Genomic DNA, 17,024 nt, shown 5'->3' on the forward strand with positions numbered 1-17,024 from the left:
CCCTGAAAACAGTGCCTGACACCAAGCATGTGATTAATAAACATTTAACATATTACTTACTAATATCATATTAAACATTTTAAAATTAAGGACAAGCAGGAGCCTTCATTCTTCCCTTCCCTCTGTATAAAGGAGAAAGGGAGGGATAGCTGTGCTGCTGGACGGACTCAGCTTTAATTTGCTATACACAGTCCTGTAGATTTCTTTCTCCGGCGAGATTATTTATTGGCTAAAACGTTAGAGGTGAGCGTTTTGGACACAGAAATCAGAAGAGGGAGTGGTTGGAAGTGTCTGATGCCACAGGTGAAGGTAAACAAATCTTCCATTCTGGGGAATCTCGGGTCTTGGGAGAAGGTGGAAGGGACAGAAGGTGAGCAGGCGTCTTCCTGGTACAGCACACCCTGAGAGGAGCCTCCTCCGGCTGGCCTCCTAGCCCCAGCGCATCTTGAATGATTTATCACTAGCACCCGAGTCCTTGATTGGCGCAACCATTTCTTTTAGGGAGACCTGAGGAGGGGGTGTGGGTGGAATTCCCAGCCTTTTTTCTAAGTAAACTGCGTTTTTCAAGCGTGGCAGAGAAGCTGCGCGGTGCGCGGTTTGGAGGGTTTTTTCCTGGGCAGAGTGGGCATGCCCACCTGCCCAGTCCTGAGCTCTGGAACCCGGAGTTGCAGTGACCTACGCCCGCCCTTCTGCATGCTCTTCCGTCTTTAAAAAGTGCCCGAGGTCTTGCTGTAAGATTGAGAGCAGGCAACAGTATTTTCTTTAGTATCAAGGGCAACGGGGTTATTTCAAACCTCACAACGAGAACCCTCTTACTAAATCGAACTGTATCTTCTCAGGCGGAAGGGCGGAATCTTCGGTCTCCCTTACGGAATTTTCAGTGCTTTGTAAGATTTTCGGCGTTCCCACTGTGTAATGGTGAAAGGCAATAAGACATTCAGAGAGAAGAATCAGGATTCCGGTGGGCTAGCAAGGTCGAAGAAGTGTCCATAAATAACCCCTGCCTGCAGCATCGCAACCACAAAATCACTGTGAAAAGGAGGAAAGGAATCACTGGTCACACTGTGTCACCCAGACACAATGATCAACTCTGTTTTGCCCTAAAGAAAAAGAAACTGGGTTGGAGGAAAGAGCACACCATAAATTAGAGACGAGGGTGCCTGAGGGTTGGCTTGAAAAGGCGGGAGAATAACAGCCACGCCAGCCCCTCCAGGTGTTGATCCTGGGGTGCCAGGAAAGACCCGGCCAGCACAGGTCCTCTCGCTCTCTGGCCGCCTGGCGCCATCTGGTGGAAATTTTTCCGTGAACGCCTTTTTACCGCGAGGGGCTTTCGGAACACGGCAGTTTGTTCAACCCGCCTAAATATTGCAAAAAGAGAATCCTTAAACAGCGTGAGACGAAGGGAGAGTGGAGGGGTGCGGGCCTGGGCAGAGATGGCCGGTCCGCTTCCCCCAGCCCACCCCCGGGCCACCTCTATGCTCGGGTTCCCCTTGTGTGTGGAGCGGCGCTCGTGCGTGTTATTAACCTTCAGATGTGATCAATCAGGAGGACTCCTTTCCCCATCACCAAGGGAACCGAAGCTAGGAGGGAGGGTATAGTGGGCTGGAAATCGGACCCTTTTCTCTACGGAGGCACTCGGTAGTGTGCTCCGGTGGAGTACTTGGGGAAGCTCCGAGCAGGATAAGAAAACTGAAGTGAAAAAGAGATGGAGTCCTCTACGGGTCTGCGAGTTCTCTCCTCATCTCTGCGTCCTTTGCTTTTACAACAATCCTGGCTCAGTAGAAAGCCAGCAAGGACATGACCCAGGGAGTGGTTTCCGCTCTAGGAGGCATCATAGAGCTGAGGGGCTGAGCCGCGGGGCAAGTAACTGAGGCAAAGCTACAGCTCTTGTTTTCTCGAGGATATGGTAATGAGGGAGAGGAAAGGCAGGGAGAAGCGAGGCAGAATTCTTCATAGAATTTCTCTTTTCCTTCTCCTTACCCGACCCTCTGCCTAGCTCAAAAAACAGAGCGTTTTGAGTACGTTCTGGATTACTCATAGGGCTTTTTCTTTTCTTTTTTCCGGGTGCAAACCCGTGATCTGGGTTTATAATCGCCCTACAAAGCTCCAGAGGCGGTCAGGCACCTGCAAGGAGCCCCGCCGCTCTGCCCACGAGCTGCCCCCGCGAGCAGCGGCCTCGTGATTCCCCTGCTGAGCCGGTCCCCGCCTCCCCACTCCGCCTCCGCCTCCCCCAAAGCCAAGCAGCCGTCTCTTCGGATCGCTCTCCTCTCTTCCAGGAGCTCGCGTGCGGGACGGTGCTAGCAAAAGAGAGGCTGCAGCTGGAGGTGACGCCAGGCAGATTACACCTGAGGCAGAGCCGGCCCGAGCCGGGCAGATCGCTGGGCGCTACGCAGAAGAGGGGCAGGAGCGCGCGGCTTGCTGTCTCCCAGCCTAGGTGGGTAAGCGCGCAACCGCCGGGACCTTCCCAGTGCCCCGCCGGGACTGTTCAGCTGGGTCTTGTTCAGCCGCGGTTTCATGGCCAACCCCCACCCCCAGAGTCTGTCATCTACCCTCCTGAACCGAGAGCGTCCCGCCCGCCCCAGTCTTGGCTCCCAGTTCCTGCACGATGCAGAGACCTCAGCCTTCACAATCATTCTATCCCCATCAGCGAGATCCATGCCCCGAGGACGCACAGAGGCTGAGGCTCACGCAGAAGTGGAGCGAGAGCGATTTTCTCCTCCGCTTCCCGGCTGCGAGCACCGGTCTCACCAATGGGCTCCTGGCCAACAGCAGCCGAAGGCGCGACTCAGAGCGGTAACCTGTTACTTCCCCAGAAACCGCTGTCTCCCAGCTGCCTACGTTGCTGTGCGAGTGCGCGCGCGGGGCTAGGTCCTATGGAGAGTGTGGAGGAGGTGGCCTGCGGGCGCTATTCTGCAGGCTCTTGTGTCTACCCAGCTTTGCCCGCACTCTCTCTGTTCCCTGGCCTTCGGAAGCCATCGCACCAATGCTGAGCGTGGAGCAGGGACGCCGCGCACCTAACCCTGTCTGCCGCCTCCCGCGCGCTGGGCGCAACTTGGTTTCCCCGGTGATGTTCCCCTTGCCTCCCTCACCCTCCCCGGGTCTGTACAGCGAGAAATCCGGGATGGAGGGGAAATACAGAAACAAGGACGGAGCCCGGTTCTTGGCTTCGAAATGGCTTAAAGCGGGTGGGGCAAGAGGGAGACGAGCGAGGTTCCGACTCGCTGCTTTCTGGCTGTCTGGAGTACAAGGTGACTGTGTATCTTCCCCAGCCAAACCCGAGGGAGACCGTGAAAACACGAACCCCTTTTTCTCCTCTCACCTTGTCTCACCAAAGTCCCCGTTCCCCGGAGCAGTTAGCCTCCTTCTTTTCAGGGAATTAGCCAGACACAACAACGGGAACCAGACACCGAACCAGACGTGCCCGCCCTGTGCGCCCTCCTCCCGCTCACACCCTCCCCCCACCCCGCCCCTCCCGCCTGCCCACCAGCCGGCTGCTGACACCCAATAGGGCTTGTCACGGCTGGGCTGGAAAATCGCGCACTGAGTCTCCCTAGCCCTCCTAGCCCAGCCGCCCAAACCCACGCGACTTGCACTGGCCTTGGGTTCCCCTAGTCTCAGCGCTGCGCTCCAGGTCGCGCCACCGAGCCGCCAGACTGGAGAGGAGCCCGGGGCTACGTTGCGAGCGCCCGAATCCCAGAGCTCGCGTGCACGTCTCCTCCCCTAGTCCCCAGCCTGGCGCTCCCCCAACCCTGCCCGCCAGCTGCCCTTCCTTTCGCCTCTCCCTAGCCCAGACTTCAGCGGGAGCGTCCGCGGCCCCCGCCCCTCAATCGCCTCCCGCGCGCCTGGACCCCGGAAGCCCTCCCCATACAGCTCTCGAATCTCTTTGCAGCCTTTTCTAGTACCCGACCGGCCGAGGACCCCGGACAGCAGAAGCCTCGGGACGACCGAGCTGATGGCGTCTTCGACCCCTTCTTCGTCCGCAACCTCCTCGAACGCGGGAGTGGACCCCAATACTACCAACCTGCGCCCCACAAGTAGGTCCTGCTCTGGTTTCCTATCAAATGTAGGAAAGATGGGGGCGCTGGGACCTGAGGAGTCTGCGCTGGCGTAAAGGGAAGGGGGAGCGCGGAGATGATGGAGGCTAGAAAGAAATGGGGCCCTGACCCAGGTCCAACCAGAGGTCGTTAGACTGCCAGGGATGCTAGGTGATTCCAGGGCGCTAAGAGTGGGAACCACACAGGGTCGGAGCGGCGGCGATCTTTCGCTGCGGGTGAAGGACGCGCGGTGAGAGTGTTGTTTTTGTTGTGTTGTGTTGCGTGTGGTTTCTTTGCTAGGTGAGACGACCGGGGTCGGTGCACGGGGTGGTGTGAGGAGCTGGGAGACTCATTGGGAATAGAGTTTTCTATTTCCAGATTTCGTTGAGCCGAGATCTGACCCCTCCCACTCCGTCTTTCCCCCTGAAAGTCTACAATCAGCGGAAATTTCGACGTTAATTGCAGCTTTTAGAAAACTCGGGGTCCCTAATTGCTCCAAATTTGCTTCGAGCTATTGACGAGTGAGGGAGAAGCCAGTGGCGAAAAAGGAGCATAAAACGTTCTGAGATTAAGCCTCGACATTTTAGACAATTAATTACATTTCAAAGACAAAAAAAAAAAAACTGGGCCGCATTCTGAGTGGCAAGAAGTGGGGAACACGGAGGAGCCCAGAAGGTTTGCCAGGGCAGAAGGAGAGAGCAGCACTCTCTTTTTTCCGGGGCAGGAGACCTGTCAGCAGTGGACACCTCCCAAAGGGTGAAAGGGGGAACCAGATAAAAGGTGGCGGGAAGATTAATGTTTCCCCATCCGTAGCTCGGTGTAGCTCCTCAACCCATTTGTAGAATCTAGGCTTAATTCGGATTGATTTCCTACCTCTTTGTAGAGGTGGGAAGATGAAAAAATTGTTTTCCGTTTTCCACTTTAGATTGAAATGGTCTCCCTCCAAATCTATCAGCTCCAGAGAGTAAGGGCCCCCAAATTTCTGCATAAAAAGGGGGCTTAAGGGTGGTACTGTGATCGGAAAGAGGGCTCATTGCTTCACTTTTATGGCACTTTCTATAAGCTTGAGAAAACATCAATTGTTCTCAACAAGGAAGGTTGGCAGGGGGCGGAGGAGGGAGTGGTCAGGTGAGCCCTTTATCCTACCCATAGGTGCTGCCCTTGGCTTCTTGGCAGGAGACCTCCTCTTACATTTTTAGGCTGCTTTCCAGTTCCCTTTGCAGCGCCGATGCCCCACCCCCAGGGAAGCTACAATTACCCACACAATAAAGAAGGACTCAAGAGAGCCGCCAGTCTTGGCGGCTGGTGAGCTGCACACTGGCCACCAGAGCTGCTCGGAGGCCTTAGTGCCTTTGTCTGTTGCTGAGGCACAGACGGATTTCTTTTCCAGTTCTCTCCACATTTCCTGCCCCTTTTATGCTGCCTTGGCAAGGGTGAGTATCCATAGTATTCATCCACCTTCGAGTCCTGCACCCCCATCATACCCCTACTTCCCAGAGGCAGCCCCCAGTGGAGCCCATGTGCCCAAACCCAGGTCCAGACCCAGCAGAGGCACTGACCTGAGTTCGTTCATGGCCTGGAGGTCATGCCCGGAATTCGCCAAGGCAGAGGGAAGATCCTGAAACACAGGTTCTGAGAAGCACCTGTCTTGTTTCCTGCCCCAACAGCCCAGCTGCGGTGAGCATCCCAGGCTGCACTCACTCACCTGGCTCTCTACCCACTCTCGCCTGCCCAGCTGGCTCCACTTCTCTGCTCCTCCAAGGTCTCCTAAGAAGTGGCTTTGCTTAATTCACACAATCTTACACAACCTCTTACTGCAGCGACCCCACCTCTTTGCCCTAGACCACTCAGTCTTCCCTAGATCAAAGGGGCTCTCTCACTTCCTCTTCCCATCTCACTTTCTTTCACTGTAATCCCCAACTCTAAAAGGCAGTGCGATGTGTCTGAACTCCAAGCCATAGCTGAGTGACCTTGGAAAACTCTCCTCACCTCTCTGAGCCTCACTGTTATTACTTACAAAAATGAGTCTTAAGATTAACACTCCTCTTGCTTCATAGGGTTATGAGGATTAGGTGGGATGACGTTTAAAGTGAAAGCTCTGTAAGGTGGAAATAGCACTTTACCCTAAAGGTGTTGTAACTGGGGTTTAGCTTTCGCACTGATTTACTGTCTGATGCAGGAACTCCATCTGTGACACGCTGTCTCTCTGACATCGGGCTAGTTCCTCTCCCCGCTGAGGCTCTGTTGTGCCTCGGGTTTAATGGATGTCACTCTCCTTATCGCAGCCAACATTCGCGCCGGGCTGAAGGCACCGGCCAGGACGGGGTGGGGGATGGGAGGGACTAGAGACGCCTTGCTATGAGGAATCTGAGGAGAATTTCTCGCTAGGCCCAGCACACCAGGTCGCATGCGGCTCCTCAGGCACCCCTGTACTCCTGGATGGAAGCTGAACCTGAAGGCAGGATAGACACTGTGGAGTCAGAATACGGCAGCTCCTGAGTCCCCGATTTAGACCTCGAGAAAAAGTGTCTGATTCCCTTTACTTCTGGAGATGCCGGAGGGAAGGGTTAATGAGGGGCAGGTTAGGAAGAGGGGGCAGGGATGAAGACGCCAGGCGCACTATTGTCTTACTGACTCCCCCAGTCCCACTGAAGAGCAGCGAAGCGAGCCGGATCATCTAGTCAAATACTATTTTTCACCCAATTAATTCCTGAACTCTTCCGCGACCCCATTTCATGCCAGTTTATTTTAAGCTGCCACTCGGCTGGAGACCCGCCAAGAAATTATGAGACGCGTTGGTCCCAGATGTCTCTTGTGTTCCCTTTCCTGGCTGCTGTGGTCGCCCTTCGGGCAGAGACCAAGGGACAGGGCCTGCGGGTGGGTGCTGGGCAACTGAGGAGCCAGCCCTGTCCCACTCCGCGACCCTTCGGCGGCTACTCTACCTGAATGGCTGGGGTCGCTTGGAGGCCCAGCAGAGCGCGGGGCGCGCGGCCTCTCAGAGACACTGTTCCCTATCTGAACTAGAATCGGAAAGGGACTGTGGTGGGTTCTCTGAGGGCACGAGTCCCTCTGTCAGCCCAAAGGTCAGACTCTTAGCTCGTTGGGGAAAGAGCTGTTCAATGAGGCGCACTGGCAAAGACCTGCCCCCACCCTCTCCAGAACACCTTTGCCTTCGACCGGGTCCCAGGCTGTCCGAGCCTCACTGAACGCGCGTCTCTTGCTTTCTAGCGTATGACACCTGGTGCGGCGTGGCCCATGGATGCACCAGAAAACTGGGGCTGAAGATCTGCGGTGAGTGAAAGGGCCCGCTGGGCCCCAAAGGGCTTCGAGGCAAGCTGGTTTGGCGGGTTTGGGAGAGTGGGATGTAAGCGGAAGGGAATCCTGGCTTCTGAATGTTTTCGGAAGTGTCTACAGCCCCGACGCCGGGCGGAGACGCTTCTCTGTGGGTCTTGACCTTCCTCTGCCCTCACCTGACCTGTTCCCAAGGGATCTTTTCCGATAGGGTCCAGGGTTCAGGGCTCCCCTGGCTGGGGACGAGCACAGCGCCCCAGTACCTCAGCCTCGCTCTTCGTGCCCCGCGCTGGGGCAGTTCTGACCGGAGCGCTCGGCCTGTGTGTCGCGAAGGTGGAGTAAAAGGTCTGGCTTTCCTGGAGAGCAGGCCCAAGGCGAGATACACGGCTGAGACGGTGGCTAACGCGTCGTACCTCTTCCCCCTCCACCATTGCGGGTTGAAACTGGGCTTCTCGGCTGGACATTTTTGCCCCGAGATGTCAAAACGCATTCAGCTTACGTTCTTTGAGGCCTTGGAGGCCAAAAGAAAGGATTGCCTGCAGCCCTAGGTGGCCTGCCTGGAGGAGGTGCGGGCAGTGCAAGCTAGAGGTTTTGAGGAGCTTGCCCTTGAAGGGAGAGGCGGGAAGGGAAAGGGGGCCAAGGGGGCCAAAGGGGCGTGGGGCCGCAAGAGGGAAAGAGGGGGTGTCGGGCACGATTCGTCAGAGAGGAAGGAACAATAGATCTGCGAGCTGGAGGGGAGGAAAGAACAGCTCTCCGGAGACGTGAGGATCTGAAATGAAAACGCCCAAGGGGGTGTGATTTTTTTTTTTTTTTTAAGGAAAAAAAGATTTGTTCGAAGGGACACAGCTGAGTGGCTCCGGCTGAATAATGAGGACTTGCTTTCCTTGATACATTTCACCGTCTAAAATCTCTAGCCTTATCGGGCCCAGAAAATACGGTCGTCCCCGGGCAGGGGCTGGACAGGCGGGGGAAGATTAACGAGGGGCTTATTAAAAGGCAGTCCCTCAGCTGCTGCGCTCGGGAGATAGCGGCGGCGCAGGCGTGGGCGCGCGCGCCCACCCAACCCCGCGAGCAGGCCGGCGAGCCCGTGGCCTCTGGGACAGATCTTCCCGGGGCCCTGCATCCCGGGGCCCCAGGGCGGCGGCAGTTGGTGACCTGAGACAGAAGACTTATCTAGCAGTTTCTGGGAGAAACCCACTCTCCCCTGCCTGACCGCGCGGCGTCCTCCCTGCGATTCTGGGGCTTCGTCCCCTTGATCCGAGGAGCAGCAATTACGGCGAGGAAGGGTTGCTCAACTCCAGGACCTAGGCGTTCTGCGGGGAAAGCCCAGCCTTGGCTTTGGCCCTCTCCCCTGCACGCGAGTCCCGGGCCGCGTCCCCGCGCGGGGGCAGCAGGCGGCGGCCGAGCTTTGTTCTATAAATAACCCCCTCCCCCCGCCGCCATTCCCGACTTAATAGCCCGTTTCGCGCCAGGTCCCTTCGGCGGCCGCGGCGCTTGGCTTCGTCAGCCGTCATTGTCATGCAGCTGGGCAAGCAGAACTGAGCGGGCCCTGGGCGCCTGCCACGGTCGAGGGCGGGGTGCGGGCGGCTGGGGCCGAGGGCTGCTTTCCCCGCGGTGCAAGCTTTGCCTGGAGGGCGGCCCTCGACCATCCCGGTCCTGGCTTCCTGGCCTTGGTCCCGGGCGGTGCCCCCTGTTGCCCCGACTGTAACAGGGGAGTCAGGGAGAAAAACAAATCTAAACGCCGCTTCGAGAGACACACTCGAAGTGCCCCGAAAGGGTAGAGGGGCAGGAGCATCCCTGGATCCGGGATTAGGTGTCCTGGAACTGGGGTCTGCGAACTGGGGAGTAGAGGCTTGCATTAACTTCCCCGGAAGAGGAGCTCTGGCGGAATTTGGGGGCTACCATCATCGGGAGTTTCTTCTGTTTTTACTCTCCTCCCCAACACTAATTTCAAGAAAGTTACAACCCCTGTAACGGGAGAGAGCTGGCAGTTTGCCCAGGGGAAACTGGCTTCTGCTAGTATGCAAGCTTTGGGGGCCACAGGCTAGAAGGCTTTCCAATACGTTCGATTCCGAAAGGAAACACCGAGAGGATTTTTTACTTTGAGCCAGCTTGAGCTTTCCATTTTAGTCTAGTTCCCGGAGGCAAAGTGCAGTCTTTGGTTTTGACCTGAATCTACAGCCGGTCCCCTCCTCCACACACAGAGACCCAGCCCGCTTTCATCCCAGGCCTTCGTGGGCTTGAAAGATGCCCTCTTGGCCTGACCCTATCCAGGTTGGTTTGACCTTTCACCTTAAGATGGTTGAGGGGACTAATGGTCATCTCATTCACAAATCCATTGCCCTGGGTAACCCCCATTAAACGTTTCAGTGCCTTGCCAAGATTCAACCTCTTCCACTCTCCTATCCCCTCTCCTAGATCCCCATCCCCAACCAGAAAAAGAAGGCTGCTGGGAAGGCCCCTGGTCTCACCGGTGGGACCCTTAGTTCTGGAGGCAGAATCACCTGGGAGAGCAGTCAGCCGGGAGAAACCCCAGGACTTGCCAAGAGGTGGAGAGCAGGGTGGTTTATAGGCATGATGGTGTGACCCAAATAGGAGATACAGAGAGCCCTGAGTTCCGCTTCTGTGCTCTGCTGGCTTACTGGTGAGTCCTTGGGCCTCAACCACTTCTTTATGCAGAGCTCCCAAACTGGCTCCCAGTTACAGCCCCTAAGCTGTTTTATTTAGCCCCATGCAGTGTGTTTACATGTGTGTCTTATTTTGTGTCAGTCACCAGCTTTTAAACATAGATTTCAAATTCTCTATACTTACAGTTTCTTGAAACAAAAATAAAAGTGTGTGAAGTAGGGAGAGAGATCTGGCAGGGTACTCATATCCCAGAAAAATCAGGAAAAGGGCCCCTTCCTCTAGGGAGATGCAATTCCACGCTATAGCTTGATGGGTGACAGCATGGGCTTGGGCTTCCGGCCTCACTTGCTTCCTTGGGCAGGTGAGCCTTATGCCAGGCTCAGTTCAAAGCCCCGCTTGGAAACAACCAGCTTGAACCCAGTGCTCTCTAATTCCTCACACTTCCCCCAACTCGTGGGGTTGATTCGGCCTTTGAGTTTGGGGTCAGCTGTGAGGAACCAGCAGCAGAGCCCAGAGAGGCCCCACTGAGGTAAGTGGAAGAGAGCCGAAGCTGCAGTCAGCTTTGATCAGGTTGTAGTGCCTCGTTGCCTCCTGAGATTGTTAAGTGACCAGTTGTTCACAGGCTTAAAGTGAGTGAAAATCACTCAGTTGTGTCTGACTCTTTGTGACCCCATGGACTATATAGTCCATGGAATTCTCCAGGCCACAATACTGGAGTGGGTATTCCCTTCTCCAGGGATCTTCCCAACCCAGGGATCAAACCCAGGTCTCCTGCATTGCAGGCAGATTCTTTACCTACAGTCTGAGCCACCAGGGAAACCAGGTCTCAGGGGCCTCTGCTTCTAAGACCACTTGCTAGCCAGGGAGGTTGTCAAAACACTAACCTCAGTGTCCTTGAGGACATTGTCCACCACCTCATTGTCCTTGGAGAAGCATACAGTTCCTTCCAGAACCTCTCAGAGCCCAGAGAGGCTGGGGCTATTGACCGTTTTTTGAGGCTCCCAATATTTTAGAAAACATATACATTCCCAAAGAAGTGTTATTCTGAAAATCATATCCATTAAATGTTTACATTAGCAAACTAATGGCTTTTATCATGGATTATAATGTAGTATTGGATCAGATGATAAAGAATCCGCCTGCAATGCAGGAGTGAAAGTGAAGTGAAGTCACTCAGTCGTGTCCAACTCTTTGTGACCCCATGGACTGTAGCCTACCAGGCTCTTCAGTCCATGGGATTTTGCAGACAAGAATACTGGAGCGGTTTGCCATTTCCTTCTCCAGGGGATCTTCCCGACCCAAGGATCGAACCCAGGTGTCCCGCATTGTAGGCAGATGCTTTATCGTCTGAGCTACAGACCTGGGTTCAATCCATGAGTTGGGAGGATCCCTTGGAGAAGGGAATGGCTACCCACTTCAGTATTCTGGCCTGGAGCATTCCATGGACAGAGGAGCCTGGCAGGCTACAATCCATGGGGTCGCAAAGAGCTGGACACGACTGAGTGACTTTCACCTTCATAATGTCGTATAAGTTGTGCTATGCATAAGATAGTTACAAGAGGTATAGTGAAGTGAAGTCGCTCAGTCGTGTCTGACTCTTTGCGACCCTGTGGACTGTAGCCCACCTGGCTCCTCCGCCCATGGGATTCTCCAGGCAAGAATACTGGAGTCAGTTGCCATTTCCAGCTCCAGGAGATCTTCCCAACCCAGGGATTGAACCCAGGTCTCCCGCATTTCAGGCAGACACTTTGAGCCACCACTCCAGGAAGTGTGGTTCAGGAATGGGATGCAGGTTTAAAGTTACGTTGTAACTGTCATCTCCCATTCCTATTAGGACGCCTCTGGGAATGCCTGTGTCAAGAACTCTCATGGAGATAATACCCAAAGCCCCAGTGCAGGTCCTCGTCCTTTCCCAGAGAAAAGGAGATGCTCAGGGGTTTCAAGGCAGAGACTTTTCCAGGGAGTGAGTCAGAGCCAATCAGAAGTCAGAGTCCTGGAGAGCGGGAGTTCAGCAAGGCAGGACCTCATCTCCATTAGGGCACATGGACATGGTCTTTCCAGCCTAAGAGACTCCACAGCTGCCAGTTCTGGGCGTAGGGGAGCAGTCTTACCCAGGAGCTAGGTGATCCTGCACCCCTCTGGTAAATGAATGAGGGCTTCTGGTTTTGGACTCTAAGGGTTCGAAGGAGGAATTCAGAAAGTAGGAGAAGAGGTGAGGGAGAAGATGCAACCCCCATCTTCACATCTAAGTGTGGAACTCTATTATAGGGTATCCCCATCCTTCTGACGTCCTTTAGAGCTTTAGTGATACATTTAAAAAGTGCTGGGAACAGTGGAAGGCCTGGTGCCTCTGCCTTTCAATTCTTCCCTCCAAAAATAGACCCTGCTCCTGCATGTGGGAGGATTCTAATCACCCCGGCCTTCCCCCTGCATCCCTCCTTCCTCCGCTCCTCACCACTGAATTGCAGTCCTGGGGAAGTAAAGCTGAATTTCCCAGAATAACTTGCCTCTCTTCCAACCTCTTGGAACTTTACTCCAAGCCTGCCTTGTGACATTTGTGACTCCCCGAGGATCTTGGAATCTACAAATACAGCTTTGGGGTCACCAAGAAACTTAAAACTTTCTTCCTCTTTTCAGGGTGTTGTATTTCTAACTAAGATTGAGACTGAGTTGGAGGAGATGAGGGAAGGAACAGAAGCAGGGATGGGTGGAGGTACTGAGGGAAGAAATAGTGCTCTTGGCTGGCAGAGTCTCCAGTCCTTTCAGCTCAGCCTGCTTCTAGGTTTGCCGCTGGTAATGTTTGCACTGCTCTCCTCAAGCAGGAGAGATTTCCACCCCTTCTGAGGGGCAGAGGGGAGGGCTTTGACTCCCACCCTGGACTCGGAGTTCATCTGCATGGAGTTCTTCTCAATTTATTACATTGTTGGTCACCAGCTGCCAAACTGTAAGCTCCTGGAGAAGAGGGGATCTCTCTCATTTATCTTTATTTGTCCACTATCCTAAATGCTTAGCTTAAGCCCTTTTCCACAGTATGTGCTCAATAAGTATTTATAGAATTAAATGTCACCACACATAAAATTTTAGGCTTTCATGTCTCTTTCTCCAATACCTTTATTTAAGAGGGGGAGGGAACAGGGAAAGCTGTACTTTAGGTTTGAGTCTGAAAAATTAAACTTACATTCAGCCCTGGTAGTGTTTACCTGGTATACCCAAGGAAAGCATCTTCCCCAGTGCTCAGTGCTGGTCCTCACCTCCTCCTCCCTCTGGCTGCACAGCCCGTAAACCCAGTACTGGCAGCATCCTCTCTCTTTCCATCCCTTCCCTTAAAACCCCATCCTGGGGCTGGTTACTGGAGTGGAAGCTGTCCAATTGACTTAATTCTGCATTCACTGTCATGTTCAGAGAGGAGAATGGGCTTCACTTACTATTTTTCTCTCTTGCATGACTGGGTCTGTACCACTGATGACACTTGACACTGCCCCCTCCCCGCCTGAAGGCGAGCAGTGCCAGAGCCCTTACACTGAAAACATAGACACGCGGCTTCTTCTCAGGGGATGCGAGGATCCTGCTTGGACAGTCAACCTGGGCCGGCAGCTAATCCTGTGAGGCCGGGAGTTTGCTGCCCCTCCTCTGACCCAGCTTCTTGTGCTACAGGCTTCTTGCAGAGGACCAACAGCCTGGAAGAGAAGAGCAGGCTTGTGAGCGCCTTCAAGGAGAGGCAGTCCTCCAAGAACCTGCTTTCCTGTGAAAACAGTGACAAGGATGGCCGCTTCCGACGCACGGAGACAGACTTCTCCAACCTGTTCGCCCGAGGTACTCCCCACCCCCACCCCAGCCCCAGTGCTAGCCAGTAGGCTCCTTATTGGAGTTTCTTTACTTTCTCCTGAAATGTTGCTGATCTTACCAAAAGAAGTTATTATTACCTCTGAAGCATCATGAAACTGCTTTCCCAACGTCTGATTAGAATATTCTCCCTCCTTCCATACTGTCCAGGTCGCCATCCTTTGAAAGCTGGATGAGGATAATCAGTAAAACAATCAACTCAAAAGATACTTGCAGGGACAAATAATAGATTCATAGACTCTGAAATCCAGAACAAGCTTACATATAAGACAATCCAGTGATTCTCTTAATAGCATTTATGCTCCAAGGTGGTGGCCACCACCACAACAAAATCGCCCTGTGGAAAGCTGTGTAACTGGGCCTCATGACCAAATTGCTGTCCTAAAGCTCATTTTTCTTTTGAAGATCTTTCAGTCACTATTGCTTCCCCTACTACAGTCTCAGCAGGTGCTTTCCCAGTCTTTCCCGATGAGCTCAGAGGTAAACCCATCACCACCTCCTTCCATGAGCTCCCCACAAGCCGTGGAGGCCAAACTGGAACAGTAAACAAGACTCACAAGATATGAGAGGGATAATCTGAAGAATAAACAAAGAACATCATTACGGCCAGCCTGTTCTTGAGCTGTGACTGACAGCTTCTGCTTTTCTCCATGGCTGCCTCGCCTGTCTGAGTCTGCCTAACAAAAGTTGGAACACAGGGTCACATCCTGGCATCCCAAAAGCCGAGCTGCAAAGGATAAGGTCAAGAGACAGGCAGCAGTTCCCTCTCCCACCCTCCTAAGCCTCATCTTCAATTCTAGTTTTCAGTCTAAGGACACAAAGAACCATTGTCTTCAGGGAGTCCTCAGCCTCTACCCACAGAAGCCTCACCTTCCACCAGCAATAGATCAGGCACATCATAATAACACCAAACCAAAAGCCCAGTGTCTGAGCCGGATGTCCAGAGGCATGCCTGGTACTCGGGCAGCAAGACAGAAGCCCTGTACATCACACGCCTGACAGGTGCCCAGATGAATAACAGCGGCATTGAGCAGTGGTAGGCTGCTTGCGGCTTCTCAAAGCTTTCTACTTATGAGCATCTTAACTGTCAGAAAGTCTGTGAACTCCCAGGGAGTCTAAGCAACACTTCCGTGTATATGATTATGTACATTTTTCTGCAAAGATGGGACAACAGGTAATGCACATATGTATCCTGGGAGGAAATTAGGCCTATAAAGATACCATGGGATTTCTAAGCTGAGGGAATCCAGATAGGAGACAGGTGATAACCACACACTGACTTCCCCCCCTCAGATCTGCTTCCGGCTAAGAACGGGGAGGAGCAAACTGTGCAGTTCCTGTTGGAGGTGGTGGACATACTCCTCAACTATGTCCGGAAGACGTTCGATCGCTCCACGAAAGTGCTGGACTTCCACCACCCCCACCAGCTGCTGGAAGGCATGGAGGGCTTCAACTTGGAACTCTCTGACCACCCCGAGTCCCTGGAGCAGATCCTGGTTGACTGCAGAGACACCCTGAAATATGGGGTCCGCACAGGTAATGTTGAGGGCCAAGTGGACCTGCAGAGGCACCTTTGCCCTGCAGCAGACCTTTGCCAATGGTCAGGATGTCAAAGTCAAGTTGAAAGAGAAACACAGACCCTGGTGAAGGAAGCAGCAAAGTACTCCCTGACCACAGAACCTCCAGAGGCACCGGCAGTTGGTGGAAGGCCCAACACTGGCCTTATTATTATTTATTGTTGCAAAAATAGACTTAAAGGATACAGATGCATGGTGCTGTGTCAAGTTCTATGTAGAGTTTCATTGCTGATTTTAGGTTATTCACAACCTAAAGAGAGCAGAATGGTCCATCCCTCACTTCTTTTCTCTCTTCCATTTTCATCCCTGCCTCATTTCTGATGAATCCTATGCTTGCCTGTCCCTGAAACTGGGGAGAATTGGGCCCACTTCCTTTTCTTTCTATACTAGTTTCCTATGGCTGCTACAAACTGGGTAACTTAAGACAACAGAGATTTATATTCTCTCACAGTTCCGAAGGCTAGAAGTTCAGGATCCAGGTGTCTGCAGGGCCATGGTGTCCCTGAAGACTCTTGAGTGGGATCATCCTCACCTCTTCCAGCATCTAGTTGCTGTGGGAATTCCCTGGGATCCCTTATCTTGCAGATGTATCACTCAATCTTTGCTTTCACCTTCACATGACATTTTTCACGTGTGTGTCTCCAGATTTCTCTCTTTGGATTATTGGCTGCCCCAATCCATTGTGGCCCCATCTTAACTTGTGTACATCCACAAAGACCCTATTTCCAAATGAAATCACAGGAATCGGGGGTTAACACTTGAACGTGTCTTTTACGGGACATGGTTGAACCCTCTGCACCTTCTATTTTCCAGGCCCCATGGTCACACACTTATACACTCTTCTCATTCTGTTCCATCCTGTGGAGTTTAGAGGTTCTGAGGCACCAAATGCTGTCTCCAGTGGGGAGCCCTGGAGGGGTAATACCCTCTTTCCTCCTTTCTGTGTTATAGGAGCTCTCTCTACTTGGTAATCCTGGCCAAAGTGCCTCAAGTTCAAAGACTTTGGGGATCTCTGTCTGGCTCTTTCTAAGCCTAGGGATCAAGCAGTGGTTTCTTCTTCCTACCGTCTTTCCCCGCTGCATCCTGGCTTTCCTGAGCTCTTGGGCAAACAGATGGACAGGAATTGGCAGTCCTTGGCACAGTTGTCACCACAGGGAAGCCCCCGGGGCCATGACTGGTAGTGTCTTGTGCTGTCTCTCTCTCTCTTTCTCTCTCTCTCCTTTATTATCTTGCTCACTCTTCCTAGTCGTTTGAAGATATGACTGGAGAGGGTGTGGTAATAGAGCTGAGTAAGACTACTGGATGTTAGAAACAAGGGTTATGATGAAATAACGAGGCTTGCCAAAGAATCCCAAACAGCTTTTGAAGTCTGCCAACACCACTGGTATAAGGGTAGCTTCCTTGAATAACTGAAAGATGGCCAAGACTCAATTATAGTCTGCGTCTGATTTTTAAAGAAAAGTGTGCTCGTCAGTCCAGTTATATCTCACCTTGGTCTGATGGCTAATCTGTTCCTGGATATTGTTTCACTTTTGTCTGAAGGCATTTGTTAGTCTATGTCCATCTTTTGTCTTTGCTATGCAACATGATTTGGATATATTGTCAACTGGTGTGATTGCCTTTATTTATGATTTAAACCTATATTAAAATG

At 53.0% G+C, this 17,024-nt stretch overlaps 1 protein-coding gene across 2 annotated transcripts in view; it reads left to right on the forward strand.

The window, feature by feature from the left end:
- Positions 1,944–17,024, forward strand: part of GAD1 (glutamate decarboxylase 1) — a 39,166-nt gene continuing 24,085 nt past the window's right edge. Inside the window, exons 1-5 of one of the 2 annotated variants that reach the window (XM_018064478.1) lie at positions 1,944–2,434; positions 3,890–4,034; positions 7,263–7,325; positions 13,608–13,766; positions 15,090–15,332. In XM_018064478.1, coding sequence (XP_017919967.1) covers positions 3,953–4,034; positions 7,263–7,325; positions 13,608–13,766; positions 15,090–15,332 — 547 coding nt within the window. In that variant the 5' untranslated portion in view covers positions 1,944–2,434; positions 3,890–3,952. Of the gene's footprint in view, positions 2,435–3,526; positions 4,035–7,262; positions 7,326–13,607; positions 13,767–15,089; positions 15,333–17,024 lie in introns of those variants that run through there. The other variant, XM_018064489.1, reaches the window with a different exon arrangement.

The sequence above is a fragment of the Capra hircus genome, chromosome 2, assembly GCF_001704415.2.
Source record: "Capra hircus breed San Clemente chromosome 2, ASM170441v1, whole genome shotgun sequence".
NCBI classification, from domain to species: Eukaryota; Metazoa; Chordata; class Mammalia; order Artiodactyla; family Bovidae; genus Capra; species Capra hircus.